Here is a 20037-nt window from a genome sequence, read left to right on the forward strand (position 1 = left end):
TAACGCCACAAGGGCATCTCATAAGTAGGGTGCCACCACCAATAAGGCAATAATGGGAGTTGCTATCCCTGGTTAGGTACAATAGGAATTGCAATCCAACACTGCAGGAGAGCACACCAAGTTGGGAAAGGCTGAATAGTACTGATAAGTTCTTCCACTTAGAGCTTGCACATGTTTAGAGAGAGGAAAGTCCTACAACTCCCAGCAGTCTGGGGAATACTGGGACTTTTGTCTGTCTAAACATGCAAAGGTTGTTAGACCTGTGTTGATCAAAACTGAGAGGACAGTCTTGGGTTCCAAAACTCCTGTCTAAAAACATAAGAGCCCTTCTGGATCAGATCACAGTGGCCAATCAGCTGTCGAGCAGGGACCCACAAGTAGGACATGGTGCAACAGCACCCTCCCACCCATGTTCCCCAGCAACTGGTGCACACAGGCTTACTGCCTTGGATACTGGAGGCAGCATATAGTCATCAGGGCTAGTAGCCCTGGATAGCCTTCGCCTCCAGGAATTTATCCAACCTCCTTTTAAAGCCACCCAAATTGTTGGCCATCGCCCCACCTTGTGGTAGTGAGTTCCATTGTACAACTATGCACTGTGTGAAGTCAACCCTGAAAGCACAACCTCCCCACCTCCCACCCCCGCCTCCTTTTTAGCCGTTGCTGGATAGAGTTCAGGGAATGTTGTACTTCTGGACTGTTCATAGAGCCATGCTGGGATGTGCGTTTCATGTACAGTTCGGTGCAGAGGTTGCTTCTCCTGCATTCTCCCCCTGCATGCAGACTGACTAAGCATTTTTGGGTTACGCCACTTTCTTGAGCCGCCCATATTGCGGTCTCAGCATCGGATCTGACCCTTGACCACCCCAGCAAGGTTACAAAGACCCAGGCAGCTGCAGTAGTTAACTGAGCATCAGCACGGAGTGGGTGGGTGGGGGATCCCGCAATTTAGAAGCCAGGTAATGTGTGTTTTCGCATTCTAGTAGGTAAACATTTCCTAGGACAGACTTAATGGGTCAAATTCTCCGTTTTCTCCTGGTCAGTGTTTGTTGACTTTTGACTTCCAGACAATGTTTAACAGGTGTCAGGAGCTGGATAAAACAGAATCCGTTTTCTAGTGTGCTAACTGCATGACGTCTCTCCTTTAGGGTGACCCTATGAAAAGGAGGACAGGGCTCCTGTATCTTTAACAGCTGTACAGAACAATGTTAAATGACCAGGTGGCCTCTCTAACGCCCTCCAAATCAGCTCCCGTTTCTCACCTGGGGTGTTTGGCCTAATTGTCTCTTTTCTGTTTTATGCAAACTCCGCAAAGTCCTCAAGACGTTTAACCACGTTTGTTACTGATGTTTGATATCTTGAGATAATGTGGTCCTCCCAAACTGCCAAGGTAACGCCATCTTTGTATTAAAAGGGGAATTCCATCACCCAGTCCAGTGATTTGTAGCAAGCACAGGCAGGGGGGTGCCCATGGGTTGCTCTCCCTCCTGCTGGCCACCTGCAATGGCTTCCCTGAGTGTGTGTGTGGGGCCTACACAAGAACATCTGGATTCCTCCATCGAAGTGAATGGGGAAGATCTGTCAGGGATGCTTTAAGGTGGATTCCTGCATTGAGCAGGGGGTTGGACTCGATGGCCTTACAGGCCCCTTCCAACTCTACCATTCCATGATTCTATGAACAATGGATTTCAGAAGGTGTCATTTGTATGCATGCAGCACCTGGTGAAATCCCCTCCTCATCACAGCAGTTAAAGTTGCAGGAGCCCTGCCTTCTTTGGTATCTGGTCAAGAGGGCAGGGCTCTTGCAGCTTTAACTGTTGTAATGAAGAGGGGATTTCACCAGGTGCTGCCTGCATACAAGTGATAGCTTCAGAAATTCCTTTTTTCTATGCAACTGTTAAAGATACAGGAGTCCTCTTGTCTTCCTTTCCATAGGGTCACTCTATTCTCCTTCAATCCTTTTTTAAATATGCACTTCCTCAACCTGGCGCCCTCCAGGTGTGTTGGACTACAACTGCCAGAATCCCCAGCCAGCATGCTGGCTGGGGATTCTGGGTGTTGTATAGGGTGACCATTTGAAAAGGAGGACTGGGCTCCTGTACCTTTAACAGTTGCATAAAAAAGGGAATTTCAGCAGGTGTCATTTGTATATAGGGAGGACCTGGTGAAATTCCCTCTCCATCACAACAGTTAAAGCTGCAGGAGCTATACAAGAATGACCATATTTAAAAGAGGGCAGGGCACCTGCAGCTTTAACTGTTGTGATGAAGAGGAAATTTCACCAGGTTCCCCATATATACAAATGACACCTGCTGAAATTCCCTTTTCTATGCAACTGTTAAAGATACAGGAGACTGGTCCTCCTTTTCATATGATCACCCTAGTGTTGTAGACCAACACACCTAGAGGGCACCAGGTTGAGGGGAAGGCAGCTGTTGTACACCCTCAATTTGAGTGACTTGCCCCACCTCCAATCCCTGTTCTTCTTGCTACTCCTGCAACCGGCCAGACAATTTACTAGACCTCAAGTTCTTTTGTAGATTCACCGCCTTACAAGGAGGGGTGGGAAGAGGAGGCCATCAACTCCTGTGATCTTTCCAAGCCTGGAAACGTGACCGGCTATCTACAAGCGCTTTTGACCTTCCGGTTCCTGTTTGTACAGCGCCTGGCACAGTGGAGGGGCTCGATATATTTTTAGTTGTAGTTCTAGCGAGGTGTGTGTGTTGACTTGGACATCCTGCATTGGAGGTAGTGGCTGCAAGTCGGGGGAGGGGGGAATGGGATCTTGTCCAAAGACTCACGCACAGCACCTCTGGATCCTTCCTCGAAGCTGGTGACCACAGGAAGCAGGTGCACAGCGCTCGCTCCCAGCCCACACCTCCTCCTCCGCTGCAAATGAGTCATCCCATGGCAGAATGCCCCGGCACTGCCGAAGGCGGCAAACGGGCCCGTTTTTCCGGGCATCAAGACTTTCCTTCCAGTAACCTTCACGTGGTTCATACGCAGACAAGGTGCAGCAGTTCCTCACGAGGAATTCAGATTCTCTTGCAGAAGGTGCCAGGCAAGGAACCAGATCTTGCAGCCTGGCTGCAGTTTCTCCCGGCTCTACCATTGGTAGGGTGACCCTCTGGAAAAGAGGACAGGGCTCCTCTGTCTTTAACAGTTGTATCGAAAAGGGGATTTCAGCAGGCGTCCTTTGTAGGTCCTGCTTGTTGGTCCCTGGCAGATGGCAGGTTGGCCCCTGTGTGAACAGAATACTGGACTAGATGGACCCTTGGTCTGATCCAGCATCAGGGCTCTTCTGATGCATGCAGTATCTGGTGAAATCCCCTCTTCATCACAACAATTAAGCTGCAGGAGCCCTACCTAGTGTGAGCAGCTGCAAAAGAGGACAAGGCTCCTGCAGCTTTAACAGTTGTGATGAAGAGGGGATTTCACCCAGGTACTGCAGGCATACAAACGACACCTGCTGAAATTCCCTTTTCAATACAATTGTTACAGATACAGGAGCCCTGTCCTCCTTTCCATAGGGTCACCCTATACCAGTGGGGATAGGTGAGCACAATACTGCTACTGTGTTAGATTCCCATCAGTTTGAAACCTGGGCTAAGTCTTCAATATTGGGCAGAGAGGCAAACGGAAGTAAGACATTTTTAAAACAAAACGAAAACAAATGTAACCTTGCTGGCTGATAAACCTCTCTCTCTCTCTCTCTCTCTCTCTCTCTCTCTCTCTCTCTCTCTCTCTCACACACACACACACACACACACACACACACACACACACACACACAAACCCCACAGTTGGGCAATAGCTTTATTAGCTCTAACCAAACTTCCACAAATATATATGCAAGCTTTTCAGTTCTCCAGAGTTCTTCTCCAGGCTCGTTGGTACAAAAAACAGGGGGATGGGGGTGGGGAGAGACAGGCCTAAACATTTGGCCAAATGTCGTGGCCACACAGCCTAAATTTAGGGTCTCAAAATGTAGATTTGCAGTCTGAATGAATGAACCACTGAGCCTGATGAAGCATTCTGGAGAATCTGAAAGCTTGCACATTTTTGTGGACATTTTATTGGTCCTAATAAAGCTATTGTCCAACTGTGGATTTTAAATTTAAAAAGTCACTCAGGGTGGGCGGACCCCATTTGTACTTACGCAAGTTCTACATATACAGATTTTCAACCCTATCTCCCAGCTGGATGCATTTTCCTTAGCTGACTCATATAACCGAATTGTTCCCTGCACCATGGCCTGGCTTACTCCGTCTGTCCCAATCTTCAAAGTGCTTAAAGACCCGTCTCTTTGCTCAGCCTCTTCCTACACCCCCCTCCCATCTCACTCCCTCGGTGATTGCTCTCTTGGCCTCAGCTTTCCATCTGTAAAATGGGTATAATAATAATGATGACCAATGTTCTTATAAAGATCACGGCAAGCATGTATGAGTAGCGTTTCCAGCATTCTAAAGGGCTCTGTCAATGCTGCTACGTTTTCATCCTCATTCTCCCCATCAGGGCTCTGGGTAAAACAGCTGGACAACCATCTGTCAGGGATGCTTTAGGGTGGATTCCTGTATTTAGCAGGGGGTTGGACTCCATGGCCTTGTAGGTCCCTTCCAACTCTGCTATTCTATGATTTTATGATTCTATGAAATTAGATAGCTCAATTTCCCTCCTTGCTTCCATCTCCATGCTGGTAAAACTGTGCCTGTTGAATTTCTGACTGTCATGTGTCAATTCAATAATAAAGGCACAGAAGCTCTCCCTTCCCCTGTCTGTCATTTTAATAAATAAGGAAATAAACTCCAAAGTCCATATAGCGTAAGGCCTTTATTAGACCCACTCAAAGTTCACAAAAATGTGCAAGCTTTCGGGATTGCCATATCTCTGCATCAGGCAAGATGTTTCAAAACACAGGTTGGGAGAGGTCTTGAAAGCTTGTACATTTTTGGTGACCTTTGAGACGGCATAACAATAAAGGATTTCGACATTTTGCTTCAGGCCAGCATGGCTGCCTTTGCTTTTTTGTAAGGAAATCGTTTGATTTGCTTCCTCCTGCTGGTACAGACAGATCATTGCAGGATTTGAAGGCAAAGCCATGATGGTCTTCCTCATTCATTCATGGAGTGGGGTCTGGGTAGGGTGACCATATGAAAAGGAGAACAGGGCTCCTGTATCTTTAACAGTTGTATTGAAAAGGGAATTTCAGCAGGTGTCATTTGTATATATGGGGAACCTGGTGAAATTTCCTCTGACGATAGGAGCTGTAGTCCAAACATCTGGAGGGCACCAGGATGGGTGAGGCTGGTGCTATGCTGTCTTGCAGGTCATTCAAATAATGGCTTGAGTTCAGTTCTCCTTGAATGGAGTGCCTGCTGAAATCAAAGTCCCCGACGAACTTTTCCTATTGATTTCAATGGGACCAAAGTTCAACAAACCAACATGATGTACTGATGCCAGCAAACCGATCCAGTTGTGTCAGTAAAGCAATAGTAGGGTGGCCATATGAAAAGGAGGACAGGCGTCCTGTATGTAAAGAAAAGGGAATTTCATAGACCCATAGCATAGTAGAGTTTGAAGGGGCCTCTAAGGCCATCGAGTCCAACCCCCTGCATAATGCAGGAATCCACCCTAAAGCATCCCTGACAGATGGTTGTCCAGCTGCCTCTTGAAGGCCTCTAGGGTGGGAAAGCCCACAACCTCCCTAGGTCATGGGTTCCATTGTCGTACTGCTCTAACAGTCAGGAAGTTTTTCTTGATGTCCAGCCGGAATCACTTGAGCCCATGATTCCGTGTCCTGCACTCTGGGAGGATCGAGAAGAGATCCTGGCCCTCCTCTGTGGGACAACCTTTTAAGTATTTGAGGAGTGCTATCATGTCTCCCCTCCATCTTCTCTTCTCCAGGCTAAACATGCCCAGTTCTTTCTCCCTCTTCATAGGGCTTTGTTTCCAGACCCCTGATCATCCTGGTTGCCCTCCTCTGAACACGCTCCAGCTTGTCTGCGTCCTTCTTGAATTGTGGAGCCCAGAACTGGACGCAATACTCAAGATGAGGCCTAACCAGGGCCAAATAGAGAGGAACCAGTACTTCATGCGATTTCAGCAGGTGTCATTTGTACCTGGTGAAATTCTCTCATCATCACAACAGTTAAAGTGGCAGGAGCCCTGCCCTCTTGACCAGATACAAAAGAAAATACAGGCATCCTCATCCATCAATTTGCAACTGTCCAGCACTACGCGCTCCGTTTAGAATTATATTTGTATCTTAACATTGGAAGCCACCTCTACTTGCTTCTCAATGCCTTGTTCCACTTCCTCATGGGCTACATTCTTTGGCTCCTCACTTCATGCTCACGTCTGTGCCCCCTCCCCAATGTCATGAGTAGTCAAGTTATAAATACGGATATTTCTGCCACTGCATCAGATGTTCACCCGCAATGCAACCCGTGATTTACTGATGAGCACTTTTGGCCACCCTGTGCAGACAACAGAGCCTTCCCCTGTCTGTGTTGGGGTTGAACTACGGCTCCCATCATCCCCAGCCAGCATGCTGGCCAGTTGGGGAACGCTGTGCCAGATAAACTGGGCATGTTGAGCCTGGAGAAGAGAAGAAGGAGGGGAGACATGAGAGCACTCTTCAAATACTTAAAAGGTTGTCACACAGAGGAGGGCCAGGATCTCTTCTCGATCCTCCCAGAGTGCAGGACACGGAATAACGGGCTCAAGTTAAAGGAAGCCAGATTATGGCTGGACATCAGGAAAAACTTCCTGACTGTTAGAGCAGTACGACAACGGAATCAGTTCCCTAGGGAGGTTGTGGGCTCTCCCACACTTGAGGCCTTCAAGAGGCAGCTGGACAGGCATCAGATCAGGGATGCTTTAGGGTGGATTCCTGCATTGAGCAGGGGGTTGGACTCGATGGCCTTGTAGGCCCCTTCCAACTCAGCTATTCTATGATTCTATGAATCTATAGTGCCTCTCCTTACAGCCGGACTCCTCATCAAACAGGCCCCAACCTTCTGTGAAGGCCTTTCCCTGAAGATCCAAGTCCAGATTTAAAATGACAAACCAGGGTCTCTTTTGGGCTCAGGTGTTGTGGACAAGAGGGCTTATGAGGCAGCCACGGAATGCAAAACTTTGGTTCACAAGCAGGCCTGTCTTTCCTTGAGGGCAGAAAGTTTTTGCTGCCTGGAGTCTGAGATGCAGACAGTTATGCTGGCATAGCTGTGGAACAATGGACCAATATGGGGGAACGTTACAATGGTTGTCACTCCCTGTAGCTTGCAGCTCCACGAGTCCAGAGTGTTCTCGTATGTCTTGATAAGGCCTAGGGGAGCACATGCTGGCCAAAACTCTGGGAAAAGAAGACTGCTTTTGCAGTTTCCTGCTCAGCCGATATCTTTCAACCAAATCCAAATTTCAGGTTGGCAACTGGGAGGAAGGAAAAAAGGCAGTCAGAAGGGAAAATGTTCAGGGCAGTCAGTGGATGAAAAAGTGAGTGCGCCCTAAAACAGGAACATCAGAAGAGCTCTGATGCTGGATTGGACCAAGGGTGACCCAATTCAATTCAAATTTGGTATGCTTAAAGCTATCCCTAATATCTATTACTGTGCCAATTTTGGTGTCTTTATCTTTAAAACTTGCACTGATGTAAGCATTTGTTTTAAAATCCTGCCCCTGTGCCCCAGCGGCCGCTCAAAATGTAGGGGCTAAATACGGCGAATCTTTTTGCTTTATTGCACAATTAAGGCAGGATGCACGGGAGTACTTCACAATCAAAGCAGATTATAAGGTGGGAAACTTCTGAGTCCTTTGCATGCAATTCACAGTGATTGCACAGTATAACGCTGGTGTGATGAAACTCTCAATGTGAACAGCTTGATTTAACACAACAACACAAACACACACCCATGTTTTATTTTACTCCCTGGTGAGGCTCAAACTTCACGACCTTTTTCATTTTATTTTGGAACACTTTCTTCACTTTTTACCTGAAATAGTTATTCCATCTGGACTTTCCTGGCTCCCATACCTTGGGCTTTGGGAAAGATTTCCTCCAACCTTCACTGGGGTCCACAAAAAAAATCCCTCAGATCTCTGCTTGGGATAAATAGCTATAATTTTCATTTCCCCCCCCTTTCATTTCCCCTACAGGTTTGGATTGTACTGCTATACAGTTGGAAGCTTAAAAAACTGAATTAAACTACCGTATTTCTTCGATTCTAAGAGGACATCGACGGTAAGACGCACACTAATTTCAGTACCACCAACAGAAAAAAAAGCTTTGATTCTAAGAAATAATAAACGCACCCACGATTCTAAGACGCACCCTGTTTTTAGAGATGTTTATATGGGGGGAAAAGTGAGTCTTAGAATCAAAGAAATACGGAAGTTTGGACTGATGCAAGTTTAAGTGGTGCTAATTTGGCCTACTATAACTTTCTCGCATGCTCTAATAATAGTTTTCCTAACACAGCCTGCCTAATATACTTTTCTAATAAACCTCAGCAATAGTTAAAGTGCCGTTTATTTTGCATGATGCAGTTTTTGCATGTAACCGTCACAGAGTTTTGTGGTTCATGATTACAAATGTATTTTCTCACATATAATGGTAGGTTTCACGTTTTACTGCTGGAAGTCACGTTCATTGGCATTTATTTCCCCCTATGAACTACTCATATCTTAATACTTTCCTGTGTGGCACGTTATTACGTTTCATTAGTTAAAGGGCATTCACTGCTTTCCTTCTTAAGTTTTAAAATATATTTTCAAATATATCACACTTAAATATATGCAGCCCTATATCACACTTTCAAATATATGCAGCCCTAGTAACGCTCTCTACCCCATGGGGGTGAAGTCAGAACCTCATTTTCAGTTCGCAGTCCATTTTATTATCACAAAGGACCATAGGCGTGGGCAAGGGGTGTGCTGGGTGTGCCCAGGCACACCCAAATGTCTCAAGCAATAAGCACCGAATTGGGAGGCCATTGAGTAGGGCTCCAGCTGCCCTGTGGCTGCTCCATTGCCCCCAACAGTGCGCTGTTGCTCTCAGAAGCAGGAGCAAAAAGGAATTGCTCTACTGGAAGCCTCTCTGTCATAGAATCATAGAATAGTACAGTTGGAAGGGGCCTCTAAGGCCATCAAGTCCAACCCCCTGCTCAATGCAGGAAGCCACCCTAAAGCATCCCTGACAGATGGTTGTCCAGCTGCCTCTTGAATGCTTCTAGTGTGGGAGAGCCCACCACCTCCCTAGGTAACTGATTCCACTGTCGCACTGCTCTAACAGTCAGAATGTTTTTCCTGATGTCCAGCCGGAATCTGGCTTCCTGTAATTTGAGCCCATTATTCCGTGTCCTGCACTCTGGGAGGATCGAGAAGAGATCCTGGCCCTCCTCTATGTAACAACAAGTATTTGTCAGGAGCCATGCTTCAAAGAGGCCCAGAGGCCCAAAGACTAATATCACCTCTTAGCCCCCTCCTCTGGCCAGTGTCACTACAGTCTCACCGATCACATAGGGGATCCCGGGAGCAGGCAGAGATGACTCCTCCGTTTGCCTGGGATCATCTTTAGGTCTAGCTAAGGCCAAAGAATTTGTAGTTCTGCACAAAATCATACCTTTTTTAAAAAAACCAAAACTTTTATCTCAAATTAGCAATCAAGGGGTATTGCCCATATTTCAACAGCGATCTGTCTCTACTTCAGAACGAGGCTTTTGGGGAAGAGAAAGAAAGAAAGAACTTGAATGACAAGGAAGAGAAGAAAGGAGAAACCAGGAACCAATGGCCCGAAGTGGGCATTTTAGAATTTTGCTTGTCTTTTGCTGCTCGACTTTGAAGTGCAGACTATTGCTGTGGCCACAGCAGGGGTGCAAAAATGCGGTAACTTTTCCCTCCTCTGCACAGATGTTTAAGGTAGAGGAACCCTGGTGACCTGCGCCAGCTTTTGGTATCTTTGCTCGGGCGCCTTCCCAGCGAGGGTTAGGGACGCATGTGACCGGCACGCAACCGCAAAGCCAAAGAGAAAGCCAGGAATAATATTGATTATGTCTTAAGGGCCCAAAAGGAAAAACTAGGCCGTGCACAATAGCAAAAAATAAAAACTACAAAGAATGCAGAACTGCAGGGTAGCGGGATAGGAGGATCACAACAGCAGCAACGCGTTTAAAAGCAAACCTCTTTCCACCTGGCTGTCTACATCCACTCTTTTCCAACCTGGCGCCCACCCCCCCAATGTGTTGGACTACAACTCCCATCACCCCCAGCATGTTTCCCAAGGAAGCATGCCTCGCTGCCTACATCACTGTTCCCCAACCTGGCGCCCTCTATTTGTGTTGGACTACAACTCCCATCATCCCCAGCACGCTTCCCAAGGAAGCATGCCTCGCTGCCTACATCACTGTTCCCCAACCTGCCGCCTTCCAGATGCGACGGGCTGCCACTCCCATCGGGGGATGATGGGAATTGTAGTCCGATGCACCTGGTGGGCACCAGATTGGGGAAGAGTGGCCTCCACGATGCCGCCCTCAGGGATTAGGCACACTCACTCAACCCAACCCCCCAACCCCGTTCTTTTGCGGCTGCGCCAATCTACTCACCTCTTTCCCCCTCCCGCCTTTGCAAAAGGCTTTTGAAGCCCGGGGAAAAAGGCGTGGCTTCCCGCCGCAAGCCCCGCCCCTTCTTGAAGCCTGCAAGCTTGTGCCGGCCGCTGCTGCGTGCGCTGTTGGTGCTCCTGCTGTGTGTGTGTGTTGTGGTGTGCGCGATTCCCCCCCACCCCAACACAACCACCACCACGGTAGGAGGGGGAAAAGGTTTTTTGGCCGGGGGTGCGGGGGAGGACCAAGGAAGAAAATTTAAAAGGTAGATGCGTATCAAATGTTTAATCTTTTCGGTTTGGGGAGGGCGGGGGTCAGATGCCCCTGTAGAACCAAGGGAAGGTACAATCTCCCCCCCCCCATTTAGAAAATCCTCCCTTCATTTAGAAAATCTCTCCCTCCCCCCGTTAGAAAACCCATTTGGAGGCGGTGAGTTTTTGGGTGTGCAGATGGATGATTTTATTACCAGGGATCTTTCTCCCCCCCCCCCGCCCCACTTCGTTAGAGAGCCGACCCCCCCCCCCCCACACACACACCCTTTCTGAAAACATACTCAGATTTGCCTCTTGCTCTCGGTTCCAGCATTTTCTGCTTATTCTATGCTTCTCAGTGGGGTGGGGGCCTCTGTGCACAACCCCCCCACACACACCCCTCTTCTCTTTCCCCAGCCTGAAATATCCTGAAACATCTGGATTTCTAGCCCACCTCTGCATGGTCCAAGGCACGCTCCATGGCCCACCTGTTTGCAGAAGGCAGAAGGAGGATTTGCAACAGCTGATCCAGGGGGTGAGTATCCTGGATGGTAGGTGGGCAGGAAACGGGTTTGGGGGCGAGAGCAACAATGGTGGGTTATGTGTTTGAAGGTGGGGGGAAGGAGGGAGAGACGTTGGGGCTCAAAGGCACATGATAACTCCAAGATGGCTGCAACAGAGGTGGGAAAACACCAGATTTTGCACATGCTAGTCTTCATATATGCAAACGTTCAGACCTAGGAGCCCAGCATCTGGAGGTGGGCAATCTCTTTATTACTCAACCCAAATGCTTCAAGATATTGTGCAGGAGCCCTGCTGGATCAGAACAAGGCCCAACCAGCTGTCAACAAGGAATCACAAGCAGGGAACGGTGTAACACCGTCCTACCCATGTTCCCCAGCAACTGGTGTGTATATATAGCCTTACTGCCTCTTCCAGGAATTTATCCAACCCCCTTTTAAATGGGTGGCCATCACTACATCTTGTGGTAGTGAGTTCCATAATTTAATTATGCGCTGTGTGAAGAAGTCCTTCTTTTTATTTGTCCAAATAAAAACCAAAGGCACAGTTACAAGATGGGGGATACTTGGCTCAGCAATACTACAACCGAGAAGGATCTTGGAATTGTTGTAGATCGCAAGCTGAATAGGAGCCAACAGTGCGATATGGCTGCAAGAAAGGCCAATGCTATTTTGGGCTGCATTAATAGAAGTATAGCTTCCAAGTCACGTGAGGTACTGGTTCCTCTCTATTCTGCCCTGGTTAGGCCTCATCTAGAGTATTGCGTCCAGTTCTGGGCTCCACAATTCAAGAAGGATGCAGACAACTGGAGCGTGTTCAGAGGAGGGCAACCAGGATGATCAGGGGTCTAGAAACAAAGCCCTATGAAGAGAGACTGAAAGAACTGGGCATGTTTAGCCTGGAGAAGAGAAGATGGAGACATGAGAGCACTCTTCAAATCCTTAAAAGGTTGTCACCCAGAGGAGGGCCAGGATCTCTTCTCGATCCTCCCAGAGTGCAGGACACGGAATAACAGGCTCAAGTTAAAGGAAGCCAGATTCCAGCTGGACATCAGGAAAAACTTCCTGACTGTTAGAGCAGTACGACAATGGAATCAGTTCCCTAGGGAGGTGGTAGGCTCTCCCACACTCGAGGCATTTAAGAGGCAGCTAGACAACCATCTGTCAGGGATGTTTTACAGTGGATTCCTGCATTGAGCAGGGGGTTGGACTCGATGGCCTTGTAGGCCCCTTCTGACTCTGCTATTCTATGATTCCTGAATCTCCCACCAATCAGCTTCATGGGTTGACCCTAGGTTTTAGTATTATGGGAGAGGGAGAAAAATATCTCCCTGTCCACATTCTCCCCACCAGGCATAATTTTGTGCACCTCTATCATGTCTCCCCTTCAGCCTCTTTTTTTCCCAGCTGCACAATCCCAGCTGTTGTAACCTTCCCTCCTAGGGGAGATGCTCCAGCCCTTTAATCATATTTGTTGCCCTCTGAAGCCAAATTGTGTAGATGGAGTTGCTGGGGCTGTCACCGTACAAACTCCCTCTTCAGGTGGTAGCTAATCCTCTCCCGTTGGTGGTAGTTGGCTAAGGACATGATCCTGGGCATGATTAGACAGGAAAAAAAACCCCAAGGCTGGCAGAGGAGTGCTGGGAGTTGAAGGACTTTTTTCTGTCTAAACGTGCATTTGATTATCGAAATGCAGCATTTCCCAAGGCAGATAAAACACAAAACAAACATCGTTGCTACACCAGGGTGGGTCAGGGAATCTAAAATCCACAGTGGGGCAATACCTTTATTGCGCTCAACCAAAGTTGCCACTAAAAGATTGTGCCGGTTTTGAGTTCTCCAGAGCTCTTCGTCAGGCTTGGGGGATGGGGAAACTGTATACACTAGCTGCTGGGGAACATGGGTGGGAGAGTGCTGTTGCACCGTGTCCTGACTGTTGGTCCCTGGCCCACGGCTGGTTGGCCTCTGTGCAAAAGCAAGGAAAACCCCGTGGGGGAGTAAAAAATAGCCAAAGGCAAGGGTGGAACCAAGTAATCTTCAACAATAATATTATTAGCAAAAGTTTTATTGAAGTGCTAGGTGCCTACGCGTTTCGAACGCAGTTGCGTTCTTCCTCAGGGCTTTATAACATTCGTGAAGTTGTCTGCTGCAGACAACTTCACGAATGTTATAAAGCCCTGAGGAAGAACGCAACTGCGTTCGAAACGCGGCACTTTAATAAAACTTTTGCTAATAATATTATTGTTGAAGATTACTTGGTTCCACCCTTGCCTTTGGCTATTTTTTACTCCCCCACGGGGTTTTCCTTGCTTTCGCACTTGGCCTCTGTGTGAACAGAGTGCGGGACTAGATGGACCCTGGGTCTGATCCAGCATCAGGGCTCTCCTTAAGTTCTTAATTGAGAAGTCCAAAATTTAGCTCAGATGTGGTAACCGTGAGGAGTGGTTGTTCTCGTGCTTCCTGGTGGGAACAGAAAAGCTACACCTGGTGCCAGAAAAGGGTGGGATAAGCTTTATTATTATTATTATTTTATTATTATTTATTAGATAGCTGAAGCTCTCTGGGCAATTTACGTAATATTTAGACACTAAAAACAATATGCAAAAATTAAAAACCACAAAAACATACAATATACACATACATTTGAAACCACTGTAACAACTTTTAAAATACTATGAGCCTAAAGAAACAGACCCAGGCTCATTTCATATTGCTAAATGTCTGGGAGAAGAGAAAAGTCTTAGAATCATAGAATCATAGAATAGTAGAGTTGGAAGGGGCCTACAAGGCCATCGAGTCCAACCCCCTGCTCAGTGCAGGAATCCACCCTAAAGCATCCCTGACAGATGCTTGTCCAGCTGCCTCTTGAATGCCTCTACTGTGGGAGAGTCTTGAAAGTCTTGACCTGGGCGATTGTTCCATAATCGGGAGGGGGGGGGCACCACAGAAAAGGCCCTCTCTCTTTATTGGGAAGATCACCTGAGTAATTAGGGACTGTGAGATTGTGTCTAATTTTTCTGCACATTTCCCCCTGCTCTGGCAGAATCCATGCCGGTCCCAGGAGTGGTTCACCCTGAGCCACCCGACGGAGGCTGGGGGTGGATGATTGTGCTGGCCGCTTTCGTCCAGTCAGCCTTGGTCTTCGGCGTGATCCGCTCCTTCGGAGTCTTCTTTGTGGAGTTCGTGACGTACTTTGACGAGTTGTCCGGACGCATCTCCTGGATCACTTCCATTGGGATCGCCGTGCAACAGTTTGCCAGTGAGTAGGAGGAAGGAGGGCACTTCTTGTCTGATGTCAGTGAGGAATAAATTATCCCAGACGTGCTGAAAGCAGCCTGTCAGCGTCGGTGTCCTCCATTGGTTGCGATGCTGTGATGTCATGGAACTCTTCACAAACATTCTAACTGCTGCAATGTGGGCAGAGCGTTGGCGAAGGTTGTGATATATCTGGAAGAACTGAAAGATTGGTTCGTTGGAGAGCCATTGTGGTGCAGTGGTTAGAGCGTTGGGCTGGGACTCGGGAGATCTGGGTTCTAGGCCCCGCTTGGCCATGATGAAGTTCATTTGGTGACTTTGGGCCAGTCGCCACCTCACAGGCTTGTTGTGAGGATAAAATGAAGAAGAGGAGGGTTATGTGAACTACCTGGAGCACGAGGACAAAAAGAGGGATATCAATGTAATGATAAATAGGAATTGGGGTGGGGGGGAGCCAGGGCTGAGGAACCAGGGCAGAACCTGGTGGTTCATACTGCGGGAAGCCCTCAGCACCCATTTCTCTTCATAAATGGGGGACCTCATTGTTCTCTATTTAATGGAAGTGCAGCAACTGGAATCCCATCTTTCTCGGCAGGTCCAGTGGGAAGCGCCCTGAGCTCTCGCTATGGGGCTCGCCCGGTCATCATGGCCGGTGGGTTTTTCTCATCCCTGGGGCTCCTCTTGGCGTCGTTTGCCACCTGTCTGGCCCACTTATACCTCTGCATCGGGCTTCTGTCAGGTACGTTCTCCTGGGAAACCACATGGCACGTCCACAATCTGCTTCGCATCGCTGTCAGCGTCTTGCACCAAAGCGATCCGCTTCTTACCCCGATTCGGCAGCAGTAACATGTGACGGCAAATCAGCTTTCCCCGGCTGGCCAGGGATGATGGGAGTTGTAGTCCCGCACATCGGGAGGGCACCTGGTTGCCCAAGGCTGTAGTCAATTAAGCCGGTTTGTGTCTTTCTGCTTAGTTGGGCCATTGTTCATTTTGCTTCCGGGATCCAAAGAATGAAGAGCTTTTTGGGCAAAGATTGAGGGAACTGGAAGGAGGAGATGAAAGGGTTAGAGAAGGAGAGCCCATTCTCGCAGGAAATGGCCGCCGTCGGTGGGCAACTTTGAAGGATCACGGGGGCAATTTCTCCTCTGGGACCACACCCCTCCTCCACCAAATTTGTCATGGGGTTGGTGATGGGAGCTGCACAAAAATGTGGCCCACAAATGCTTGTGGTCTCAGCCCTGGACTTGCAGGACAGGAAGAAGCAAAACTGGGCCTTGTTCAAGATGGCGCCATATGTGTCTTTCAAAATGGCTCTTGCTGAGGATGGTTACCACGATGTTGTGGGTTATTGAGGGTGGCTGAGGGAAATAGGAGTTAGGCCTGGTTTCCGTTACACAGGGAGGAATACCTTTTGCAGAGGTAGCCATCTTGGAAAGAGCTAAACGGGGATTTATCGGTTGCCCATGGTGACATCGCTTAGTAGGCCACAGGGGACCCAAAGGGGGACGTGGGCAGGCCTCCCTCCATTCCTGGTGTGCCTCTGTCCCTTGGCAGGATTCGGCTGGGCGTTGGTCTTCACCCCTTCGATGGCCTCCGTGGCTCGTTACTTCGAGAAGCGCCGGACGCTGGCCACGAGCCTGGCCTTGACCGGTGTGGGCCTCTCTTCTTTTGCCTTCTCTCCGCTCTTCCAACTCCTGGTGGACATCTATGCCTGGCGCGGGGCCCTTATGATTGTGGCAGGGATGTCCTTCAACCTGATGGTCTGCGGGGCCCTGATCCGGCCACTAACCCTGACGCAGGACCAGCCCCGCCCGGCAAGCGGAGACCCAGGAGGGCAGTGTTGGAAGAAGTTCTCCTCTCTCTTCGGCCTGCACCTCCTGTCTCACTGTCCGTTCATGAGGTTCGTCCTTGCCGTGACCCTCATCAACACGGGGTATTTCATCCCCTACATCCACCTGGTGGCCCGGGCGAGAGAGCTGGGCTTCGACGAATACCAGGCCGCTTTCCTGATGTCGGTCGCGGCCGTGGCTGACCTGTGCGGCCGCCTCTTCTCCGGCTGGCTGGGGAACTGCCGAGCGTTTCGGCTGATCCACATCTTGGTGACTTGGACGTTCCTGACGGGCGTCTCCTTGCTGCTCATCCCCTGGGGACGCAGTTACCCGCACCTGGTGACCATCAGCCTGGGCTACGGCTTCTTCTCCGGAGCCCTCACGCCGGTGGTCTTCTCCATCATTCCTGAGATCGTGGGCATTGGGAACATCTTCAGCTCCATGGGGCTGCTACAGATGATCGAGAGCATCGGGGGGCTGTTAGGGGCTCCCCTCTCCGGTAGGTAGTGCGCCTGGCCACTTTGGCCACCAGAAATAATTCTTCTGACACCCTGCAGGGAGTCGTGCCACCGTCATCAAGAGTGCAATTGAGCATGTGCAAAATAAATTTCCTTCTCCTCAAGGAGAAGGCTATCAGTGGCTACTAGCCCTGATGGCTAAGTGCTACTTCCAGTATCCGAGGCAGTAAGCCTGTGTGCCCCAGTTGCTGGGGAACATGGGTGGGAGGGTGTTGTTGCACCCTGTCCTGCTTTGATGGTCCCTGGTCAACGGCTGGTTGGCCACTGGGTGAACAGAGTGCTGGACTAGATGGACCCCTGGTCTGATCCAACAGGGCTCTTCTCATGTTCTTACGTTCTTAACCAGGGTCTCTATCCTGCACATCTGGGTTTGGTGGCTGGGATTTTCCAGCAAGACTGAATCCACGCCCCCCCATATGCCCAGCTTCTCTCTCTTTCTCTTGAAATTAAGCAATGAACTGAGTTCTATGACAGGGGTGTCAAACAGCTTCTGGTCTATTTGCAAACGTCGATTTCAGAGAGTGGGTGGTACCACAGCGAAAGGGGTGGGGCTAAAATGCCAGCCAATTTTAGTCTCGAGCTGTTACCTCCAGTAATTAAGTCTGGGAAGAGAGATTCCAAACTTGTAGAATGAGGGGGGGCGGGGAACCTGGGAAAACCACGAAGTGTTTGGCAGGGAAAGGGGCTGGAGCCGTCTAGGGCTGGAGGTCAGTGCCCCTGCCCTATCACCTGGACCACAGCTTCTGCCATCTAGAAGGCGCACCTGAATGGGGAGCCTGTGTTAAGCAATTGTGACCATGTGAAAGCCTTACCAGTGGAGGCTGGGAGCTCCTGGGTCAGTAGGGCAGTGAATCCAGTCCGGGTTTCAGTCAGAACTCTAAAGGAGCTATCCTTGGATAGCTCCTTTAGAGTTCTGACTGAAACCCGGACCGGATTCACCGCCCCGATGACTTCAGAGCCAGCAGCCTCCACTGGGCCCTACTGATTGTACGTTCTAGGTTTATCTACAAAGTTCTAGGTCGCTCTTGTTTTCTCTCCCCCAGGTTGCTTGAGGGACGCAACGGGTGACTACATGGCCTCTTTCTTGGCTGCCGGTTCCTTCCTCTTGGCCGGGAGCCTCGTCCTGGTCACGGTGCCCGGCTTCTCCGCTTGCTTGGCCTCTCCCGCTTCGCAAGAACCCGACGCCAAGGCGGAGGCCGGGGAGGCCACTCCCTTGGCGTCGGCGCCTCTTCCCGGGGTCGTCCTCCCCTGCGACCTCTCCCACCACCCTTACAAGGCCGTGCCTGAGTCAGAGAAGTCACTATCGGCAAGCTGATAACCGTATGGGAGCCTGGAGGAGCTCAAGATACCCAGCGGATCCTGAATGGAGAGCAGAGATAACCCTCGGGACTAGTGAAACGTGTGTGTGTGTGTGTGTGTGTGTATCCCTGTGGGTCTTCATTTCTCAAGAGAAGAGAAGGGGTTGGTCTACATGTCTGTGCCTTAATTGATTCCACCTTTACTCTGACCACCCAAAAGGATGGGCGTGCATGAAAACAGGTGTATTATTATTATTTTGGGGTTCCAGTGTGGGATGAGCTTTGCACCCCAGAGGAATGTCTGCTGTAGCTCTGTTATAACCCCGGTGTGTAAGGCCTGCCAGCAATAAGGAGCTGGGTACTTTTTCCTCCAGTCTTTTAGAATGGGGCTCCTTGTATCTCAGTCACCCCCCTTCCTCTTGGAAAGGGGTGCAGGATCCTCAGCTGCAGGCCAAATCCAAGCCCCTGCAGGGATCCCCCAAAGGTTTGGCTCCCTGTCGCGTATTTACCAGAAAGGGATATTCCCTCCTCTCATGCTGTACGTCTCACATCTGGGTAAGTGGTGAAGCTGTTGCCCTGCTGAGTTTCACCTGCTTCATGCCCCCATGGGAATGACTTCTCACCCATCCATTCTGCCTGGCGACATCTTGTTTGAAACATGGGCCATGTACGTGGGAAAGCAGGCAGGAACTGCTTTTCCTGGGTGATGCGCGTGCCCACATCGCAGCAAGAGCACGAAGGCGCCCTTGTGGGCCACGCGCTCAGCATCAGAAAGCATCACTAGATTCCAATTGCTTTCTCTCCCAAGGGAAATACAGGAAGGCAGTCATCTATCCATGCACACACACACACATGCTTTCTACCCCACCTCTGCCATGCCCCAAAATGCCTGTGAGAGCAAACTCTGGCTCTCTGATGCAATCACAGCCAGCGCATCGGAGGAACTCTCCTTCAAAGTTACTGCTTCTCTATCACCTCTCCAATTCGTTAGAATTCTCCATCGCTACAGCGGACCGACGCGTTTCCTGCCCCAGAAGCATTGCGCAAGTTGGCGTGAAATTGTTTCAGTGTGCGACGATACGATTTTGCGAATGTCCCCACCCCCCATCCTTGCCCCCAATTGTGTCTCAGCAGTATGGTCCGACACACCCACAAACGAAGTCGTAACGGAGGTGAACGGGACTGGCGATTTGTTGCACTACTTTAATATCCTTCCCTACCCACCCCGTACGCACACAGTATTTTGACTTCACAAACCTTTAGGGGGAAGGACCCTCCTCTTTCCTTCTTATAAACACGGGGTTCTAAATCCCATAACCCACTCAGCTTGCAAACATTTGTAAAAAGGTGTGGATTCCACCACCCTCACTTTAACATCATTGGCATGAGATTCCTGTGGTCTCCGTTCCGTTCTTCCCTTCCTTGTAATTGTGGGATCCATTTCTTAACTTTGTACAAGGACTTAAATCCTGTGTCCATCGCCCTGCTGACCAGAAGGAAAATTCAGCTGGAAGAATAGAAGAGTCTTTTTCAAACATAATGGACTCTTTATTGTTATTTATTGATTTAATAATTTTTAAAAAGTCGTGAAATAAAGTTACAAGAGATTATCTAGTGCAACTGTTTGGGGCTGTTTCTTTGATTTCCAAGGTAGGTGGGGGGCATTTCCCTGACCCCTGTTTCTTGAATTATTCCAATAGTTTAAGACATGAAGCAGGAAAACTGAAGACTTTGGTGTAGGAGGGCTATACCAGCTTTCACAGAACCCTT

The 20037-nt window shown here is 49.3% G+C and overlaps 1 protein-coding gene across 1 annotated transcript; it reads left to right on the forward strand.

The window, feature by feature from the left end:
• The first annotated feature begins 10707 nt into the window (after nucleotides 1-10707).
• LOC134405906 (monocarboxylate transporter 13-like) lies at nucleotides 10708-19799 on the forward strand. Its single transcript, XM_063137156.1, has 6 exons — nucleotides 10708-10795; nucleotides 11264-11381; nucleotides 14411-14626; nucleotides 15218-15361; nucleotides 16177-16950; nucleotides 18013-19799. Exons 3-6 carry the CDS (start codon nucleotides 14416-14418, stop codon nucleotides 18282-18284), a joined length of 1401 nt encoding a protein of 466 aa, XP_062993226.1. The 5' UTR covers nucleotides 10708-10795; nucleotides 11264-11381; nucleotides 14411-14415; the 3' UTR covers nucleotides 18285-19799.
• The last annotated feature ends 238 nt before the right edge of the window (nucleotides 19800-20037 follow it).

Source organism: Elgaria multicarinata, chromosome 11 (genome assembly GCF_023053635.1).
Source record: "Elgaria multicarinata webbii isolate HBS135686 ecotype San Diego chromosome 11, rElgMul1.1.pri, whole genome shotgun sequence".
Taxonomy (NCBI): Eukaryota; Metazoa; Chordata; class Lepidosauria; order Squamata; family Anguidae; genus Elgaria; species Elgaria multicarinata.

Bases quoted from the DNA above. Each gene is read 5' to 3' on its own strand.
- LOC134405906 (XM_063137156.1), top strand. From the start codon at position 14,416: ATGCCGGTCCCAGGAGTGGTTCACCCTGAGCCACCCGACGGAGGCTGG. The intron at 14,627-15,217 runs GTGAGTAGGAGG...CTTTCTCGGCAG, and splicing joins CGCCGTGCAACAGTTTGCCA to GTCCAGTGGGAAGCGCCCTG. The intron at 15,362-16,176 runs GTACGTTCTCCT...GTCCCTTGGCAG, and splicing joins CTGCATCGGGCTTCTGTCAG to GATTCGGCTGGGCGTTGGTC.